Consider the following 18,428-nt stretch of genomic DNA (forward strand, 5'->3'; position numbering starts at 1 on the left):
AACGCTACAAGTTGTCATAATCTCTAGTCGGTTAAGGGTTGTTGGACATTCTTGCCTCTTGTTGGATGTAACATCCCGATCTGACGACTGGCCTCACGCTAACAACACGAGTCTTTTCAGCGCGCTTTGTCCTCACTTACCCGCTTCCCGGGAAAACTTCTCAGGAGGTCACCCATCCCAATATTGCTCCAAGGCAAGTACACTTAACCATGGAGTTTTTATAATTTGGAGGAGTTTGATCTCTGTACTAGTGGCAGGGGCGAACCTACTCCAAAGATGTGATGATAAGAATTCTAATTTTCTCACATAAAAAGAGCTTTCTCACTAAATACATCCTCTATAAAAAAAACATGTTAATAGTAGTTTAACATATGATGTTGGGCCAATCTACACTAAACTGATTCAAAAAAAAAAAGGATTAAACTAAAAGTTGGGCTCTTTTCCCAACCTCTCCACAAGCCCCTTTCACATTCTGACCAAAAAATTCCCCTCTCCCATTCAGACCCCCTAATTCCTTTACTAACAACACCACCACCTGTCTCTTTCCTTCCTCCCACCGTCTCAGCCTTCACGCACGACGCACCGAAGCCCTCGATGGCCACCGACTCAGCCTTCACGCACGGTGCATCAGGTTCTCTTCGTGTTTTTCTACTACCATTCCCCTCTTCCTCTTCCTCTTCCTCTTCTTTCTTTCTCTATTTTCTTCTTCTTCATTCTTTCTCTCTTTCACTGTGATGTTATATCTATTTTAACTTTGTTCCTTATGGTTTTTTGATATAGTTGTGTTACCCACACCAGCTGTTGTGATTCTGTTTCATTGTGAAAATCAACTGATTATCTCCCTAGAGGTATGGATTTCTGGATGCATGTACAATTGGGTTGAATTTAATTGTTAACTGTTCTTCTCATGCTTAATGCCTTTTCTCCCTTTTTAATGGAAAGTACTAGTTAGCTTAATGAGGGTGTTAATGTTTTTTTCTTTGTTAAAGTATTGATTCCTGAAATCAGCACTTGAATTGAAATTTTGTATGTGTTTCTTTGAGGAAATGGAGTCATGTGTTTACTAGCTTTCACGTAGATTGGTATAACAGTGGTTATGAAAAAATTGTGATTCTGATGCAAATTTCACTATCAGAACATTCCATGGACTCCTTTAATGTTAGATATTACACAAATATGTTGAATATATTCCCACCCCAATACCTTCAAGCTCTGCAATAACATTGCCTTTGATGGCTTCAAGGGATGTTAGATGGCACAACACTTCCATAAAAAGCTTGAAGACCTACTCTTTTTTTCCCATTATTGAACTTGAACCATCATCGCAAGACTGTTTTCGATCTGACGGGAGAGACGGCATTGTTGCTTCAATGGATGATTTATGTTTAGCAACAATGCCGCCAGATATGTCTAGTCGACCTACATCAAAAGCTATAGATTTTGACTGCAGTATCTCATAGAGTGTCCCTGGGGAAGAATCACCTTTTTTTATACACACACTTTAGTTAGTTCGGTCTGCATAGATAAATCAACTTCTGAAGACTAATACTAAATCTCAGAGAAAGGAATACCCAGAATTGAAAGAATAGCAGTGTGTGCCGCTAATTGCTCAGCATCTTTTTTATTTCTAGTCTCGTAAGTAGGCATTCCTTTCTTCCTCATAGCAGCATATTCATACAAGATGCTATTAGAAAATCGAGTACCCTAAAAGACAATCACAATAACAACATAAAACCAGGCAAAATGGGGTCTTATAAATAAGAGCGGGGGATTGTATTGCAACAAACCTCCAAAACGGGAGAGCATCCTTCATGTCTACATCTTGAGGCATTTTGTTCAGCATAACTTGCTTGCAGTGCTTCCAAAGCAATTCTGGAGACATGTTCATTGCCTTCTTAGTTATTAGGGTTTGGAATGTTGGAGGAAGTAATTAGGAACTTTTAACAGATGTGAGGATTGAATTGCTACATTATTTTAAGCAACACAAGCCTTCTTGTCTCATTACAGAATTCTGATTGCAACTTTTAATAATGTGTATTTTTATTGAGATTTTGATTTTTTTGTATTTGACAGGTTTGTTGTTTATTGAGAGAGCTAGTTATGGGTAAATCTTCTGATATGCACATGAATAAACTGTGTGAATGGTCTATGCATGAGAGAGTGGCCAAAAAAATTGAAATGACCTGTTTTTCTCAGTTTCTTAAGGTTAAAGAGTGCTTTTCCAAAGGTAACTTCCATTTACCATTGTGTCCCCTAGAAGCTCTCTTGGAGGTTTATGATAAAGAAAAATGTTGCTTTCGACTTGGAAAAGAGGTTAAGGATTTTCTTTTAGATATGAGATTAGAAGATATCTACTTCATCACTGGACTTCCCATAGATGGGATCCAGGTGAGCTATTATCTCATATTTTTTTTGCATTTTGCAATTTTTTATTATATGAATATGAGCCTGAAGACATTAATACAATTTGATATTGATATGATTGTGGCAGGTGTCTGGATATGTTACTTATGAGGCTGTGGACTTAGTCATGAAGCATTTAAATTTGAAGGATTATCAAGCAAGAGATTTGCTCAGAAAAGGTACAGGCAAGGGTGCAATCAGTATAAATAAATTGCCTTTATACTTTAAGGAATTGCCCAGTGATGCTTCTGATTCTGATGTGGAGGCCCATGCAAAGGCTTTCATTATGTACCTGTTCGGAACAACACTTCTTCCCAATCGGAAAAGGACTATTATGCCAGACTTTTTGGAGTTCTTAGATTTACAAAAAATTAATAAATATGCTTGGGGAGCAGTTGTTCTTGCACACATAAAAAATGCTTTGGGTAATGACAAAAAAAGTATTTATTGTTTCACATGGGGCCTGATAGTAAGTTGTTTTAGATTTTTAGATTGTCATTTCAATTTATATGAATCATATTATTTAATAACTCTTGTACTTTATTTCTTTCTTATAGGTATTTGCATTAGAGCGGTTCCCCTTCATAAGGAACGCATTTGTTTTACCACCTATACAACCCGTGTTTTTGACCTGGATAGATGTGGTGTACACATACTTCAAAAACAAACACAAAAAAACAAAAGTGGAAGATTACATTAAATTGTTTTCCCGGATGAAGGAGGAGGATGTAAGTTTCATTTTAATTTTTATTACCCTTATTATCATTATCTGTTCCATATTATCTAACATAGTCAATTTTTATGTTTGCCAGGTTACTTGGAACCCATATGGGAGGTTGGCGCTCTCTCAGGATGATGTGAATCAGTTGCGTGTGAAGTATGTCATGGTGCCTATCATTTGCTACCAAACTGTTAGTTTGAATCGTCCCGACATATGCTTTAAACAACTGGATTTGGAGGTTGTCAATGTTTTTGCTATTCGAAAGATGAACATTATTCAGCCTAACAAATACAAAGATATTAATTGGTGTTTATATGAGGGTCCTAGGAAAGCATATAATTATCCAGAGTTAAATGGTATGTGGACAAATAGGTTTTCCTACCTTGTCACAAATCTTCCTAATGGGTCCTTTGAAAGAAGCAGCAGCATTGATGATGATACACATCTTATTAAATATAGGAAGACTGCTATAAACAGGAAGAGGAAGAGACCTGAATATGAATATCAGGTGATTTTAATTGTTACAGCTTCAATTACTTATGCCAATTTCTATTTTCCTTACAAGTTTGTAATTGGAAGGATGATGAGGATGATGAGAGCGAGCGTCACACCCTCACTATGCCACTCGAAAGTGAGGATGATGGTAATATGATAGGGACAGTGCTGAAACTCGTGATGATTCACCTCTTATTAATTATATTGATTATAGGAGCACTTCCCTACAGGAGAAGAACAGCATAGAAGTACAATTACTACAATTGTCACAAGTATGGACATTATTCCTATGAATTCTATGCAGAGAAAGGCAAGCAGAAGAAATCCTATGATAAGGAGGCTCATAATCTGATTCAGAACCTTTGAACCTCATGGTGACAAACTTTGCAGAGAGCATTAACTTTGAGTCATGGTATCTGGACTCAGGCTGTTCTAGAGTTTTAATCCTTGTTGTATCAAGTCGAAATGTTGTCAAGTCCACGTTGACTTGAGGATTGTTCTCAAGTCACCAGAGACTAAGAGGCAACTTCAGGTATTCAGACTTGTATGTAAATTGTATATAAATAGTAGGGTTCTTTTATGAATAAAATCAGAATTTCCCCTACTAGTGTTGAGAAACAGATTTCAGATATTTTCTATGTCTTTCTCTGCATTTCTCTACTTTCTTCAAAAAGGAAGTAAAGGTGACAATTAGGTGGGAAAGAAAATTCTTCTCATGGAGCTTGTGTAGAAGAAGTCGCCGCCGCAGGCACCTCAGCCCGTGGCGGTGGCAGTGGTGTAGGTGGCGGTGAAGCGGCCATGAATCTGGTTTGGTGGAAAGAAAAAGCTCTAGATACCATGTAGAACTAAGAGAAGGTGAGAGAGAGAGAAAGAAAACTGTAATCTGTTACTATTTCTGTTAGGAAAAGGTAACTGACACAATAACAGCCAGGGCTTATATAGCAACCTGGAGTGCCAGGTAAGCACAACTAATAGTACAAGCTGAACTATACTATCACATATCACAAGTGTTTACTACTACACTTCGTATACTACTCTATTGGATTAAATCCTTGTTGAATGTAATAGTCCTGATTGTCAATCTATTTTGTTCTTTGTGTTACTCTGTTGTATTGTAATGTCAATAGTTTCTTGTTGGATTTTATGAATTGTTTTTCTGATAAATAATGTTAACAGGTGAAGAAAATGATTATACATGGAGTCAAAAAGTTGAAAAACTCTACATGTTCTAGCGGTTGGACAACTACCTTAAATTACACCTCATTAAATTGGATTGAACTTTTCACTTCTTGGCTCACATTTTATGCTAATCTATAGATGCAATTCGAGAAGTGTTAGGACCTGAGTCGGGTTTTCGGATTTTGGAATTGGGACATCCCCTTCTAGAAAGTTTGGAGGAGAGGCTTGTTTAAAGGTATTGGAACAATATGTTTCTCATTGTGATTGTGTCTTAATTTTCAATGTGAGATTTGTTTGCTTCAAGTTGTTCTCTCATTTTTATATTTTATACGTTTAACCACAATTCTTGTATGTGCAGTTGAAGAAGAAACTTCTTATTCTTGATATAAATGGGGTCCTTGCAGACGTAGTATTTGACTATGAATCTAAGCATAGAAAAATTCGACCAGACGAAACATTTCAAAATCAGAAGTCTCAAAATAAATAGTCTCAAAATGTGGACAAAAAAACATTTAGTGTTCAAGAGAAAGTATTATCTTGAGTTTTTGAAGTTCTGTTTTGAAAACTTTGTAGTGGCTATTTGGTCCTCCAAAAAAAGGTACTTCATTCATCTATAATTTCCATTTTATTAAATTATAGTGTTCAGTTTGTCCCATTTTTCTGTCAGAGGACATTTATGTGCATTGTAGAAACTTATATCCATAATTTCTATTTTGTAGAGCCAATTGTAAGAAGTTGGTTGATATTTTATTTGGAGATATGAAAGAGAAGTTACTTTTCATTTGGGTGAGAACTCTTATATTTCACTCTTATATTTCATTATTCCTAGCTTACGCACTCTTCCATTAGGTCTCTCTCTCAGCAGCCCTCTTAATGGGTTTTTCCTCTTGGTTCCACGTCTTAGTGTTTCAATAATTTAGAACTCAATTTATGTGCTCTAGTCTAGATTGATAGGAATAAGAGATAAGAGAGGGAAGAGTTGAGAGAAACTGAGAATTGGGATTAGGAATGAGAGAGAAATTCGGTTACAATCAACAACATTTGGCTTATTTATATCCCTTGAATGAACTCAAGTCATAGTGGACTTGAGCTCTATGTTGGATTTAGTCTTGTGTCACATTCTAAGGAATTTTTTTTTTGATAACACATTCTAAGAATTACTTTTGCAGGATGGTTCTCACTGTACAACAACAACATTTGATCTACCTACTCAACACAATAAAAAAATTGTGTTTAAGGATTTGAATAAAGTTTGGGATGAGTATGCAAATTTGATGTTGAAAACACTTTGCTGGTTGACGATTCTCCATATAAGGCATTGCTTAATTCTGTAAGTCAATTAACATATTAGAATGAGATGTTACTATTGTATTTATTTCTAGGCTAACTCAATTTCTGAATGTTTTTTGTAATCATTTTAGCCACACACAACATTCTTCCTTCATACATGTAAGTCTTGGAAGAGAGATGACAATTCATTAGGCAAGCTACATACCCTTACATCTTGTTCAAAATTTCCTTAATCCTCTATATTGAAAACTAAAACTGTTGTTATTATTTAATTCAATGCAGGGGAGGGTGGACAGCTAATGATGTTTTTGGATGAATTGGTGAATGTTGTGGATGTAAGGGAGTATGTTAAGACTATCTCATTTGGCCAACCAAATATCAATGAGCAAGATAAATATTGGGGGTGCTATAAGAATGTTGTTTATGAGGTTATGAATAAGACAGGAGCGGAGGAATCCTCTGAGTCCAAGTCAGCTGCTGAAGTTTCCAATGGTGAAGACCCACAACAACAACAACTGGGTTTTGAGCCTTCTACCCTTGCTCATAGTCAGTGGTCAGATCTCAATCACGCAACGGAGGACACACTTGATGATGGATCCAAAAATGTGAATGAAGAGAAAAGGAGTGGTAGAACTCCTCACTACCCTTTGACAGATTGTGAATATTATGTGAAGAATGGGCGGTGCAAGTTTGGATCCAGTTGTTTGTTTAAGCACCCCATTAAGGAGAATCCAGGAGAACCAACAGAAATATGTAAGAATTATCAAAGGTTTGGGGTTTGCAAGTATAGAAAAGCTTGTAGGTATATCCACACAAGAGGAAAGAGTTCTGAGAGGAGCTTGAACAACATGTCAGTTGAAGAAAATTATTCTTGATGGTTTTGAGAACTCAATTATTACTTTTCCGCTGCATGAATATGATGGTTAAAATGAATGATTGAGATTATGTGATTGCTTCAATCTAGAAATATTAATGTTCATGTTTGAATGTGTTTGGGTTTAATTCTTTATGCATGAATGAATGATGCTTGAAATTATTCTTAAATGCTTACATCATAAGAATGCATTATTACTTATGATTTGATTGCATGATGATACGATAAATGTTGATTGAGGTTTACATTTGTAACTTATTGTATGTGAATTATCTTATGCATTTTTATGAGTTTTGAACATGGCTGAATTGATTGTGAATGGAAAAATTGCGTAAGCCATACCTTTAAGTATATTATTTGCGAGTGGAAAGTTCAAAACTAAATGTTGGCTTGCTGGTTGAAATTGGCTATAAGCTGAAAGGAAGTGTGGGTTCGATCCAGATCGACACCTTTTTGTTTTGGTTTTTTAAAGTTTAAATTTCAGATTTTAAAATGAAAAAATGAAAAAGGAAGATGTGGGATTCGAACCTGAGCCAACTTGGATTATGTAAAGCAATATAACCATTGAACTGACCGTCATACATGGACATAAATTTGATATCGAAAATATATATTTTATACATATTTTCGAAATAGATGTTCAAATTTCATCAATTTTATGTATATTATGATGAAAGTAAAATAAATGTGTTTCACTTGTATTATGTGAAATTAATGAATTATCAAAATATTTGTATCACCATGAAACTTTCATTAAATGTTTTAGAAAGTGATAGAGGAGGAAAGTTTTATCACCATGATTATTTTGAGTCCACTAGTATTGTGCATCAAACACTTGCACCATATTCCCCACAACAAAACGGAATAGCATGAAGGAAAAATAGGGTATTTCCTATTCTGGTTTATCTAAAGGATATTGGGGGGAAGCCATGGTAAATGCATGTCATATATTAAATAGAGTTTCTAATAAAAGGAACAATATGACCCCATATAAACTCTGGAACAAAAGAAAACCCAACCTTAATTATTTAAAAGTTTGGGGTTGTAGAGCAATTGTAAAGGTTCATGAACCAAAAAGAAAGAAATTGGGTGAAAGAGGAGTTGAATGTGTATTTCTTGTCTATGCTGAAAATAGCAAAGCATATAGATTTATGATTGTTGAATCAAATGATTCATATCCCATTAATATGGTGATTGAGTCAAGAGATACAATTTTTCAAGAAAATAGATTTACTTCAATTCAAAAACCCAAAGACATTGTTCATTCTAATGTACAAAGTCTAGAAAGCAATGTATCTATTGAAGATGCCCTGGAAAGTTTAGAACCTATAAGAAGTAAAAGAATCTGTAAAGTGAAAGAGTATGGATCAGACTTCTTTATGTTCCTTGTTGAAGGAACTAATGATTTCATAAATAGTTATGGACCAATTTGCTATAATTTAGAGAGTTATCCAGAAATGGACTCAATTATGGGAAATAAAACTTGGAAACTAGTAGATTTTCCTCCAAGGTCTAAACCAATAGGTTGTAAATGGATCTTTAAAAGGAAAATGATAGTTGATAGTACCATTGGTAAATTTAAGGCTAGACTTGTTGCTAAAATATTTACACAAAAGGAAGGTATTGATTATTTTGATACCTATGCACATGTTGCAAGAATTGCATCAATTAGAGTGTTGTTGGCACCAGCTTCTGTTTTATAAGTTTATAATCCATCAAATGGATGTTAAGTCAATTTTCCTAAATGGAGAGTTGGATGAAAAGGTGTATATGAAACAACATGAAGAGTTTGTTATCAAAGGTCAGAATATAAAGTGTGTAAATTGACTAAGTTGTTATATGGGTTAAAACAAGCACCCAAACAATGACACCAAAAGTTTGATCAAGTTGTGCTTGATAATGGATATAAAATAAATGAATCTGACAAATGTGTTTATAATAAATTTCAGAATGGAAAAGGTGTTATGATTTTTTTATATGTGGATGATATGTTAATATTTGACACTGATTTAAATGAGATAGAAAAGACTAAATCTTTCCTATCCAATAGTTTTGATATGATTTTAGGTGAAGTAGATGTGATTTTAGGAAATTAAATCACAAGAGATGGTGAGAGTATTGGTTTATCCCAATCTCTTTATATTGAGAAAGTGCTTAATAAATTTAATTATTTTGATTGCATATCAGTTTCTACCCCTTTTGATCAAAATACTAATTTACAACCACATAAGGGGTGTCATGTAGCACAACTTGATTATTCAAAGGAAATCAGACGATTAATGTATGCCATGACCTGTACTAGACCTGATATAGCATATGTTGTTGGTAGGTTAAGTCGGTATACATGTAATTCAAGTAAAGACCATTGGCATGTTGTTAATAGAGTATTGAAATACTTGAAAGGGACAATTAATTATAGTTTGACCTATAATGGTTATCCTTCAATTTTGGAAGGATATACAGATGCTAGTTGGGTAACTTATGCAGAAGATCATGCTTCCACTAGGGGATGGATCTTCAACCTTGGTGGATGTGCGTTTTCTTGGGGTTAAAATAAACAAACTTGCATTGCCGACTCCACCATGGCTGCAGAATTTATTGCTCTTGCTGCATGTAGTAAAGAAACTGTATGACTAAGAAATTTATTGTATGAGATACTTATTTGGCCAAAACTTATGAGACAAGTATCCATACATTGTGATAGTCAGTGCACACTATCAAAAGCATACAGCCAAGTATATAATGAAAAATCCAGACATATTAATTTAAGACATAGCTATGTGAAGGATTTAATTTCAAATGGAGTAATCTCCATAGTGTTCGTAAGAACTGAAAAGAATCTTGCAGATCCTTTGACGAAAGGTCTGAAAAAGGAAATGGTGTTGAAGACATCATTAGGGATGGGTATCAAGCCCATATCAAATTGATCACCATTAGTGGAAACTCAACTCACACTTAGGTAAAATTAAGTGTTGAGTTCAATGATTAAAGTACACTATAAGAGTGATTGCAAGTACTTAATTCTCGATACTTCCCAAAGAGTAGAAGTACTTGGACCATAAGGATAAAGTGTTAGGATGAAGTTTTTCTTCTTAATAACATATAACATATTTTTGTTGAAATGCATAATTATGGGTGCATTTCTGATATAGTCTACCTATATGAGAATGAAGTGGTGCCGCTTCATGGAGTTAAAGAGCTTGACTCTTAAATTCTCATGAAAAGGATATGTGACACAAGGCCTTATTGAATGTGTCAAATTTAAAATTCTTTTGATAATATCGAGATTTCATATGTCAGTTATGCACACTTGTTCCATTGAATAGTTGGTTCAAAGCTTGTCTACCGATCTCTATTTGGGATAAGTGGAACCCATTTCTTACTAAGTAATAGTTCAAATCGTAAGATACCATTATCTGAAACCATGATATTCTCAGAAATATGGATTTAGTTATATTTTGTAAATGGTGGGGGATTGTGAGAAATATTTCCAAAATATATGAACTTGGAAATATGCATTCTATTAATGGTCATAATAATTAATTTTCAATTTAAATTAATATGTTGATGGTGGTCCAGTGGATGTGTGACTAGCTAACTACTTGTGTGTAATGGGTTCGAATCTTGGTGGCATCTTTTTTTATTTGTGAATTTCCGGAAATAAATTCAGTTATTTAGCAAAAAAGTGCAACTATAGGATTCGAACACGCACCCTTTTATAAAGAGGTGTCAAAGATACGCTTGGTGTGTTAGTGCAAACCACATCAAGGGATTCAAAGTATCCTGAAGGGAATTCGCCGGTTTTCTCAATTGCATCCAATATACATTAATTGGTGGGGGCGAATTGAACCTAAAGGTTAGTGCTTTTGCACGCTTTGAATCTTAAGTGCTTTCGTCTTCAACTTCATCAATCCAAGAGTTGCAGCATCTTCCCCAACAGCGATTGTTTCCGAACAATTGCTGCATTAATGGATTTTATAGCCATTTGTGAAGTTACTTGGTAGCCTACTGGTTGATTTGTTTTAATGGGGATCCCATGAATTGAGTCTTTTGCTAAAGTCTCTTGTTGTGAGGTGCTCGAACCAACTTTCTCGTGAAGTCTAAGTGGAGCATTGAATTGTATCAAGATGGAACTTAGCTAATAAGGATCTGGTTGTTGGGGGTTTTTGTTTCTCTTTTGAAGGATAGGCTTTTGAGGAGTCGTTGCAAGTGGATGTCTGTATAGTGTGTGGACTGGGCGAGCCCCCAGGGTCCCTCGCCCAGGATGCTCACACTTAAGCACGGGATAGACCCATGTCTTTTGGGCCTCGCACTCCAAGGCCCAACCGGCCCATTTAGACAGATTAAAGGAACGAAGGCCCAACCTCAAATCTATAAATAGGGGACGGTAACCAATTGTAAAGGACTCTTAGCTCATTTGGCAATAACAACATTGAAATTCAGTTATATTTTCTCTCTCTAAACAGTTAAGAGTTCATCTCTCTAAGATTTCTGATCATACTCCACACACTCTAGGCACCATGCCTTGATTCTATGTTCTAGACCGGAACATTGGCGCCGTTTGTGGGGATCGGTAGATTTCAATTCCCGGACAACGTGGATCACGATTTTAAGGAAGGTGCAAAAACTCTTGTGCAATTTTCTTGAGTTGATAGGAGCCCCCATTGGAATCGGTTCGATGGGAGGGTATCATCGATTGCGTGGAAGACAGTCAAAGCGTGTGCGCGATCAGCCAAAACAAGACGTAATCCCGCAGGAACGAGACGAGTAGGACAAGCAAATGCCAGCAAGCGTGAGCACGCAGTTTCCAGAATTGGAGGCTAACGGAAGTTGGCAAAAATTGATCGGTGAAGTCGTTGGTCGTTTGGAACAACAAGATGAGGCAATTACCATAGTGGACGCGGCGTTAAAACCTAGTGGATTATACAGGAAAAGCTACCGAGGTTTCGTGAGGAAGTTTGAGTCTTCTTCGGCGAGGGATAGGATGATGGAGGAGTGGTGTGCTTATCACCAAGTTTCTGGTCATGATACCGGAAAATGCAGAGCTTTACAGCATGCAGTTGCGAAATTGATAACAATAGGGAAGACTAATAAGGCACAGCGCAACAAACCGTCTACGATCAGCGAGGTAGGCACAATCGCCGGCGGCTTTAGCGGAGGAGGAATCACTAGTGCAGCGCGCAAGCGATACCTCAGAACGGTAAATGTGGTCGCGGAAGCGCCTTTCGGTTTTCAACATCCGACATCACGTTTTCACCTACTGATTTTTTCGGTTTAAAACCACATCTGGATGACCCGATCGTGATCTCCCTTCGGGTTAACAACTTCGTTGTACAACGAACGCTCCTGGACCAGGGGAGCTCAACAGATATCATCTATGGCGAAGCGTTTACGCAGCTCGGAATAGGAGAAGGAGACCTTATCCCGTATGAAGGGACCTTGGTAGGATACGCAGGTGAACGAGTGTGGGTAAAAGGAGTCATAGATCTTGATACCACATTCGGTGAGGGCGAGGATGCCAAAAAACTAACAGTAAAATACTTGGTCTTAGAGGCAGAAGGCTCATACAACGTGATCATTGGAAGGAACACTTTGAACCGACTGTGCGCCGTGATATCAACAGCTCATTTGGCAGTGAAGTACCCGTTGGCGAGCGGGCGAATAGGACGGATTGTGGTGGACCAAAGGGTTGCGAGGGAGTGTTACTGTAACGCTGTGGATCGATATGGTAAGAAAAACGCCTCAACAGGACATCGTTGTAACGAAGTAGAGGCTCAGGAGGACAACTTGGATCCAAGGGGCGAGGGGCAAGTCAATAGACCCACCCCGATAGAAGAAACCAAAGAGTTGAAGTTTGGCGAGAAGATACTCAAAATAGGGACCATGCTAAGTGAAAGCTAGGAGCAGAGGTTGTCAAAGTTGTTGGGAGAGAATCTGGACCTTTTCGCCTGGAGTCACAAGGATATGCCTGACATAGACCCGAACTTCATCTGTCATAGATTAGCACTGAATCTAGGGACGAAGCCGGTAACCCAGTCTCGGGGACGCATGGGCGATGAAAAGGAGAAGGCGACCCAGCAAGAGGTGAACAAGCTAGTCGCAGCGGATTTTATTCGCGAAATTAAATACCCTACCTGGTTGGCGAACGTGGTAATGGTCAAAAAAGCAAACGGGAAATGGCGAATGTGTGTGGATTACACGGACCTAAATAAGGCATGTCCGAAGGATTCCTACCCTCTACCTAGCATAGATAAACTGGTGGATGGAGCCTCCGGGAATGAACTTCTGAGTTTAATGGATGCATACTCGGGGTACCATCAAATCAAAATGCATCCATCTGACTAAGAAAAAACGGATTTCATGACCGCAAGGGTAAATTACTGTTATCAGACCATGCCTTTTAGGTTGAAAAACGCGGGGGCGATGTATCAACGACTGATGGACAGGGTGTTTGAGGGGCAAGTAGGAAGGAATATGGAAGTGTACGTCGATGACATGATCGTTAAGTCAGTTCTGGGGTCGATTCACCACGAGGACGTATCGGAAGCCTTTGGCAAAATCCGGAAGCACGACATGAGGCTAAATCCGGAGAAATGTTCTTTCGGAATACAAGGGGGTAAATTTTTAGGCTTCATGATTACGTCAAGAGGGATTGAGATTAATCCGGAAAAGTGCAAGGCGATACGGGAGATGACGAGCCCAAGCAATGTGAAAGAGGTGTAGCGGCTAACTGAGCGAATCGCAGCTTTGTCTCGATTTCTGCCTCATTCGGGTGATAAGTCAGCTCCGTTCTTCAAATGCCTTAAGAAGAACGCAGCATTCGAGTGGAGTCCAGAATGCGAAGAAGCTTTTACTCGCCTCAAGGAAATGTTGTCAGCACCACCTGTTCTTTCGAAACCCGTCCAAGGTCTTCCCCTGAATTTGTACTTCTCCGTGGGAGATCATGCGATCAGCTCGGTAATCCTTTAGGAGGTAGACGGGGAACAGAAAATAGTTTACTTTGTGAGCCACACGTTTCAGGGGGCCGAAATAAGGTATCAAAAGATAGAAAAGGCGGCGCTCGCCGTCCTTGTCACCGCCAGGCGTTTGCGACCTTACTTTCAAAGTTTTCAGGTAAAGGTGAGAACTGACCTTCATTTGAGACAGGTATTGCAGAAACTAGATTTGTTAGGAAGGCTCGTCGCATGGTCAGTGGAGCTGTCAGAGTATGGATTGCAGTATGATAAAAGGGGGGAGTTGAGGCGCAGACCTTGGCAGATTTTGTGGTAGAATTGACACCCGAGGAAGGAGAAAGAGTAAACACACAATGGACGTTGTTCGTCGATGGTTCGTCGAACGACAACAGATGTGGAGCCGGAGTCACACTACAGGGGCCGGGAGAACTGGTGTTGGAGCAATCTCTCAGATTCCAATTCAAGGTCAGTAACAACCAAGCGGAATATGAAGCTCTAATTGCAGGACTAAAGCTGCTGATCGAGGTGCAAATTGAAAGTTTGTTGGTAATGACAGACTCGTTGTTAGTGGAAAATCAGGTTAATGGGGAGTTTCAGGTCAAAGAACCGACTTTGATAAAGTATCCAGAGCGCGTACGATCGCTTATGAGTCGAATAAAGGAGATTGTGGTCGAGTACGTGCCGAGGACACAAAATCAAAGGGCTGATGCCCTAGCTAAGTTGGCTAGCACCAGAAAACCCGGGAATAACCGAAGCGTGATTCAGGAAACACTCACCAACCCCAGCATTGAGGGAGAACTAGTGGCCTCAATAGATCACCGGGCAACTTGGATGAACCCCATCATTGATATCATGGCGGGTGAGCCAGGCGATGTGATAAAATACTCAAAGGCTCAAAGGAGAGAAGCAGAGCATTACACGTTGCTCGATGGCATCCTTTTCAGGCGAGGATTCACTTCGCCCCTCTTAAGGTGCCTACCGCCAGAAAAGTATGAGGATGTCATGACGGAGGTTCACGAGGAGGTTTGCGCGAGCCACATCGGGGGAAGATCTCTGGCGGGTAAAGTCCTCAGGGCAGGTTTTTATTGGCCCACGATAAAAAAGGACTGTGCGGAATTTGTAAGGAAGTGCGAGAAATGTCAACAATTCGCGGATTTACCCAGAGCCCCGCCGGAGCAATTGGCCATGATTAGTTCCCCCTGGCCCTTCGCCATGTGGGGAGTTGATCTCGTCGGGCCTTTTCCCACTTCCAGATCACAAATGAAGTTCATTCTCGGGGCGGTGGATTACTTTACTAAATGGATAGAGGCTGAACCTTTAGCAAGCATAACGACAGCCAAGATAATAAGTTTTTATTGGCAAAGGATTGTGTGCCGATTTGGAGTGCCAAGGGCGATCGTCTCAGACAATGGGACGCAATTTGCAAGCAATCAAACCAAGGAATTTTGCGAAGAAATGGGGATCTAGAGGAGATTTTCGTCAGTGGAAGACCCTCAGACCAACGGCGAGGCGGAGTCAGCGAACAAAGTCATCTTGCGAGGATTGAAACGCAGACTCTCGGATGCCAAGGGAGCCTGGTTGGACGAACTTCCGATCGTGATTTGGTCATATAACACGACGCAGCATTCGTCTACGGGAGAAACACCGTTCAGGATGACATACGGGGCAGATGATATGCTCCCCGTGGAAATCGACAACAGCTCATGGCGAACAGTGCCAAAGTTTGAGGGCGAGAATGCATTGAATATGGCGATGGAGCTGGACCTGTTGTCAGAGACACGTGACGAATCTTGCCTAAGGGAAGCGGCGATGAAACAGCGAGCAGCGGCTAAGTATGACACGAAGGTGCGACCAAGAGAGATGCAAGCAGGGGATTTGGTGCTTAAGAAACGAACAAGGATCACGGGAAACAAGTTGAGCCCAATCTGGGAGGGACCATACAGAATCTTGAAGGTCCTGGGGAAGGGAGCTTATCACCTGGAAAGCTTGGATGGGAAGCGAATGCCAAGATCGTGGAACGCTGCCAGTCTAAAATACTACTACAGCTAACGAGGTCAATAAAAAAACGCTGAAACCGATGCAAAGATCGGCAGCAGACTTGGCGAGGGAAAATCCTTTTGTACTTTGTTCAAAGAAATTGTCGGCCGAAAGTGCCTGAATGGTAAAAACAAAGACACGTTTGTAAGATCAAGTTTTGATCGAGTAGTACAACTCTATGTTTTGACGATTACAAGTTAACTTTTTAGTATGAAAAATTGTGGTACTCTAACGTGTTTTCTGAGTGTGTTCTTAACAGACTCTGACCTTAACACAATCTCACACAAATCAGAAGCACTGTGCTTAAAGAGTGACCCAAGCAACGCTTTCGCAATCTCTATGTTCAATCTAAACAGTAGAAAAGCTTCAGAAGATCTGAAGTCAATCAAGCTCTGATATGGACTCAACTCACTTGAAGTTCTGAAGATCCAGACGTTCTGACAACCCAGACACTCTGAAGGTTCAGATGTTCTGATGGTGTAGAAGACTCTGAAGATCCAGAAGCTGAAAAGTGGAGACTCTGAAGTCCAAAAGCAAAATGGCTCTGAAGACCAAGTACTTCTCCTCTGAGTTCAGAATCAGAAGGTACAACGGTCAGAGGATCCATGCTTCCCTCTGACTCTAATCAACAAGCTTCACAAGTTCCAACACGAAGCATTCCTCTGATCAGAAGTCTACTAGGTTAAAGGTCAAGTCACTATCCAAAGTACAAAAGCAAATGTACTATCCTGACGACCTAACCTAACATTCTCAGCCACAACAGAAGCTGGAAATTCCAGATCTGCCCTCCAACGGTAGCATTCTCATGCAGCGTTCAAACCCTAATCCTTGGAGTATATATAGAGGCTGAAGATTGAAAGATGCGGTTGGAAGAATCTCACACACGCAAGCTATATTCAAATCTTCTAAGCATTCTTTCTTCATTGAATTCATTGTGTTTACTACAAGCTTTTAAGAAGCAAATTCTTTGTAAACAATATTTCTAAAACAGTTGTTTAGTTTACCTTTAGGAGATCAAGGTTGATCGGATCCTAGAGAAGACTAAGAGAGTGAATCTTAGTGTGAGCTAAGTCAGTGTATTGTTAGTCACTTGTAGGTTTCAAGTGCAGTTGTAACAATTATTTGATTAGTGGATTGCCTTCATTCTAAGAAGGAAGAAATCACCTTCACGAGTGGACTGGACTAGCTTGAGTGATTCGTCAAGTGAATCAGGATAAAATCCTTGTGTGCTTTTCTAATCTCTTATCTTAAGCACCTTACTTGTGTCTCAGAAGATTTGCTAAAATATTAAGGTGGAAGTTTTATTCTGAAAACGTTATTCAAACCCCCCCTTTCTACCGTTTTTCATTCCTTCAACGTTCTTGTTCTCCATCTCAGGAGTTTGTTGACTATCACGTCTGATTGAAAATACAGAAATTGTATCCAGCAATTTCAATCACACTGAATTGCGGCGAGGGCTCGGTGGGAAAAATTCCCTAAAGGTGGCAATCCCAACACGACCTTGATGTCTGGGGATTGCTCCGGAAAGTCCGACGCAGCTCGCCGTCACTCGTCGGCGATGTGTGCGGATAAGCTTCTTATCCCGATAATCTCCCCGAAATATGGGCGAGCATTGTTCAAACTAGGCTCAAAAGACTCGGGTAAACCCAAATGGCCATTGGGCCCTGAGCAATTATAAGTCCTCGCCTAATAAGGCTGGCGAGGCCACACTTGATCTTACGGGAAATATGCGTGTGAAAGAAAGCCTTAGTTTAGAAATTACAAGAGCCCTAGTCGAACCCAGCACACCATCAATGTCGTCAGACGTAATTCAGAAATTAATAAACAAAGCGGAGGGGACAAGAGAATAAAAATCGGAAAACATTAAACCATGCGTAAAACGCAAAGACAAGTAGGAACTGAAATAAAGCAATTCAAAGTTAAATTACAATAATCCAAATAAGTAAAGAAGCATTGTTTTTATCTATGTTCTCATTCCTGTTTTAACAACATCCCCTAGGTCAACGCCAGCAACCCCCGGAGGATCTTCAGCACCTTCCAGTCCAGCAGGTGTAATCTTCTTAAAAACTCCCAAAGAGTCAAGGTTAACATTAGGATGAAGATGTTTGACTTGAGCCTTGGCGATCAAGAAGCCCCGGATGCGTTCAACAGCTGCTGTCTAAGCTGCGTCGTTCTTCATTTGCTCCTCCCAAATTTTGGTTTGAGCATCATTGTCGGCCAGAAGTTTGCACTTGGACTCTAGATCAGAACGAGCGTCGGCGAGAGCCTTGCGCCTGTCCGATAAATCCTTGCGCAGTTGGGCAATCTCTTCTTCCTTGCTGATAAGATTTTTCTCTTGAGCAGCGAGGGCGGCATCCTTAGTTTCAAGGGTCTGCTTGAGTTCGTCAATCTTGGCTTCCAGATTCTCTTCTTTCTCATTCGCCGCGGCCCGCGCTAGTTTGCCTCAGCAACTTGCTTTTCCATCTTTGACGTTTTC

General features: G+C 39.4%; 1 protein-coding gene across 4 annotated transcripts; it reads left to right on the plus strand.

Moving 5' to 3' along the window:
* Positions 1 to 472: 472 nt before the first annotated feature.
* LOC130738158 (protein MAIN-LIKE 2-like) lies at positions 473 to 6,277 on the plus strand. Of its 4 annotated transcripts, XM_057590079.1 has the most exons (11): positions 473 to 631; positions 781 to 848; positions 2,074 to 2,388; positions 2,492 to 2,872; positions 2,961 to 3,131; positions 3,216 to 3,632; positions 4,796 to 4,853; positions 4,937 to 5,033; positions 5,157 to 5,396; positions 5,518 to 5,584; positions 5,968 to 6,277. In XM_057590079.1, exons 1-8 carry the CDS (start codon positions 595 to 597, stop codon positions 5,029 to 5,031), a joined length of 1,542 nt encoding a protein of 513 aa, XP_057446062.1. In that variant the 5' UTR covers positions 473 to 594; the 3' UTR covers positions 5,032 to 5,033; positions 5,157 to 5,396; positions 5,518 to 5,584; positions 5,968 to 6,277. The 4 variants fall into 4 exon arrangements, with proteins under 4 accessions (XP_057446062.1, XP_057446064.1, XP_057446065.1 ...); XM_057590081.1 differs by lacking the exons at positions 5,157 to 5,396; positions 5,518 to 5,584; positions 5,968 to 6,277 and having other exon boundaries at positions 3,216 to 3,280; positions 4,937 to 5,010; XM_057590082.1 differs by lacking the exons at positions 4,937 to 5,033; positions 5,157 to 5,396; positions 5,518 to 5,584; positions 5,968 to 6,277 and having other exon boundaries at positions 3,216 to 3,280; positions 4,796 to 4,860.
* The last annotated feature ends 12,151 nt before the right edge of the window (positions 6,278 to 18,428 follow it).

This window comes from Lotus japonicus, chromosome 2 (assembly GCF_012489685.1).
Source record: "Lotus japonicus ecotype B-129 chromosome 2, LjGifu_v1.2".
NCBI lineage: Eukaryota > Viridiplantae > Streptophyta > Magnoliopsida > Fabales > Fabaceae > Lotus > Lotus japonicus.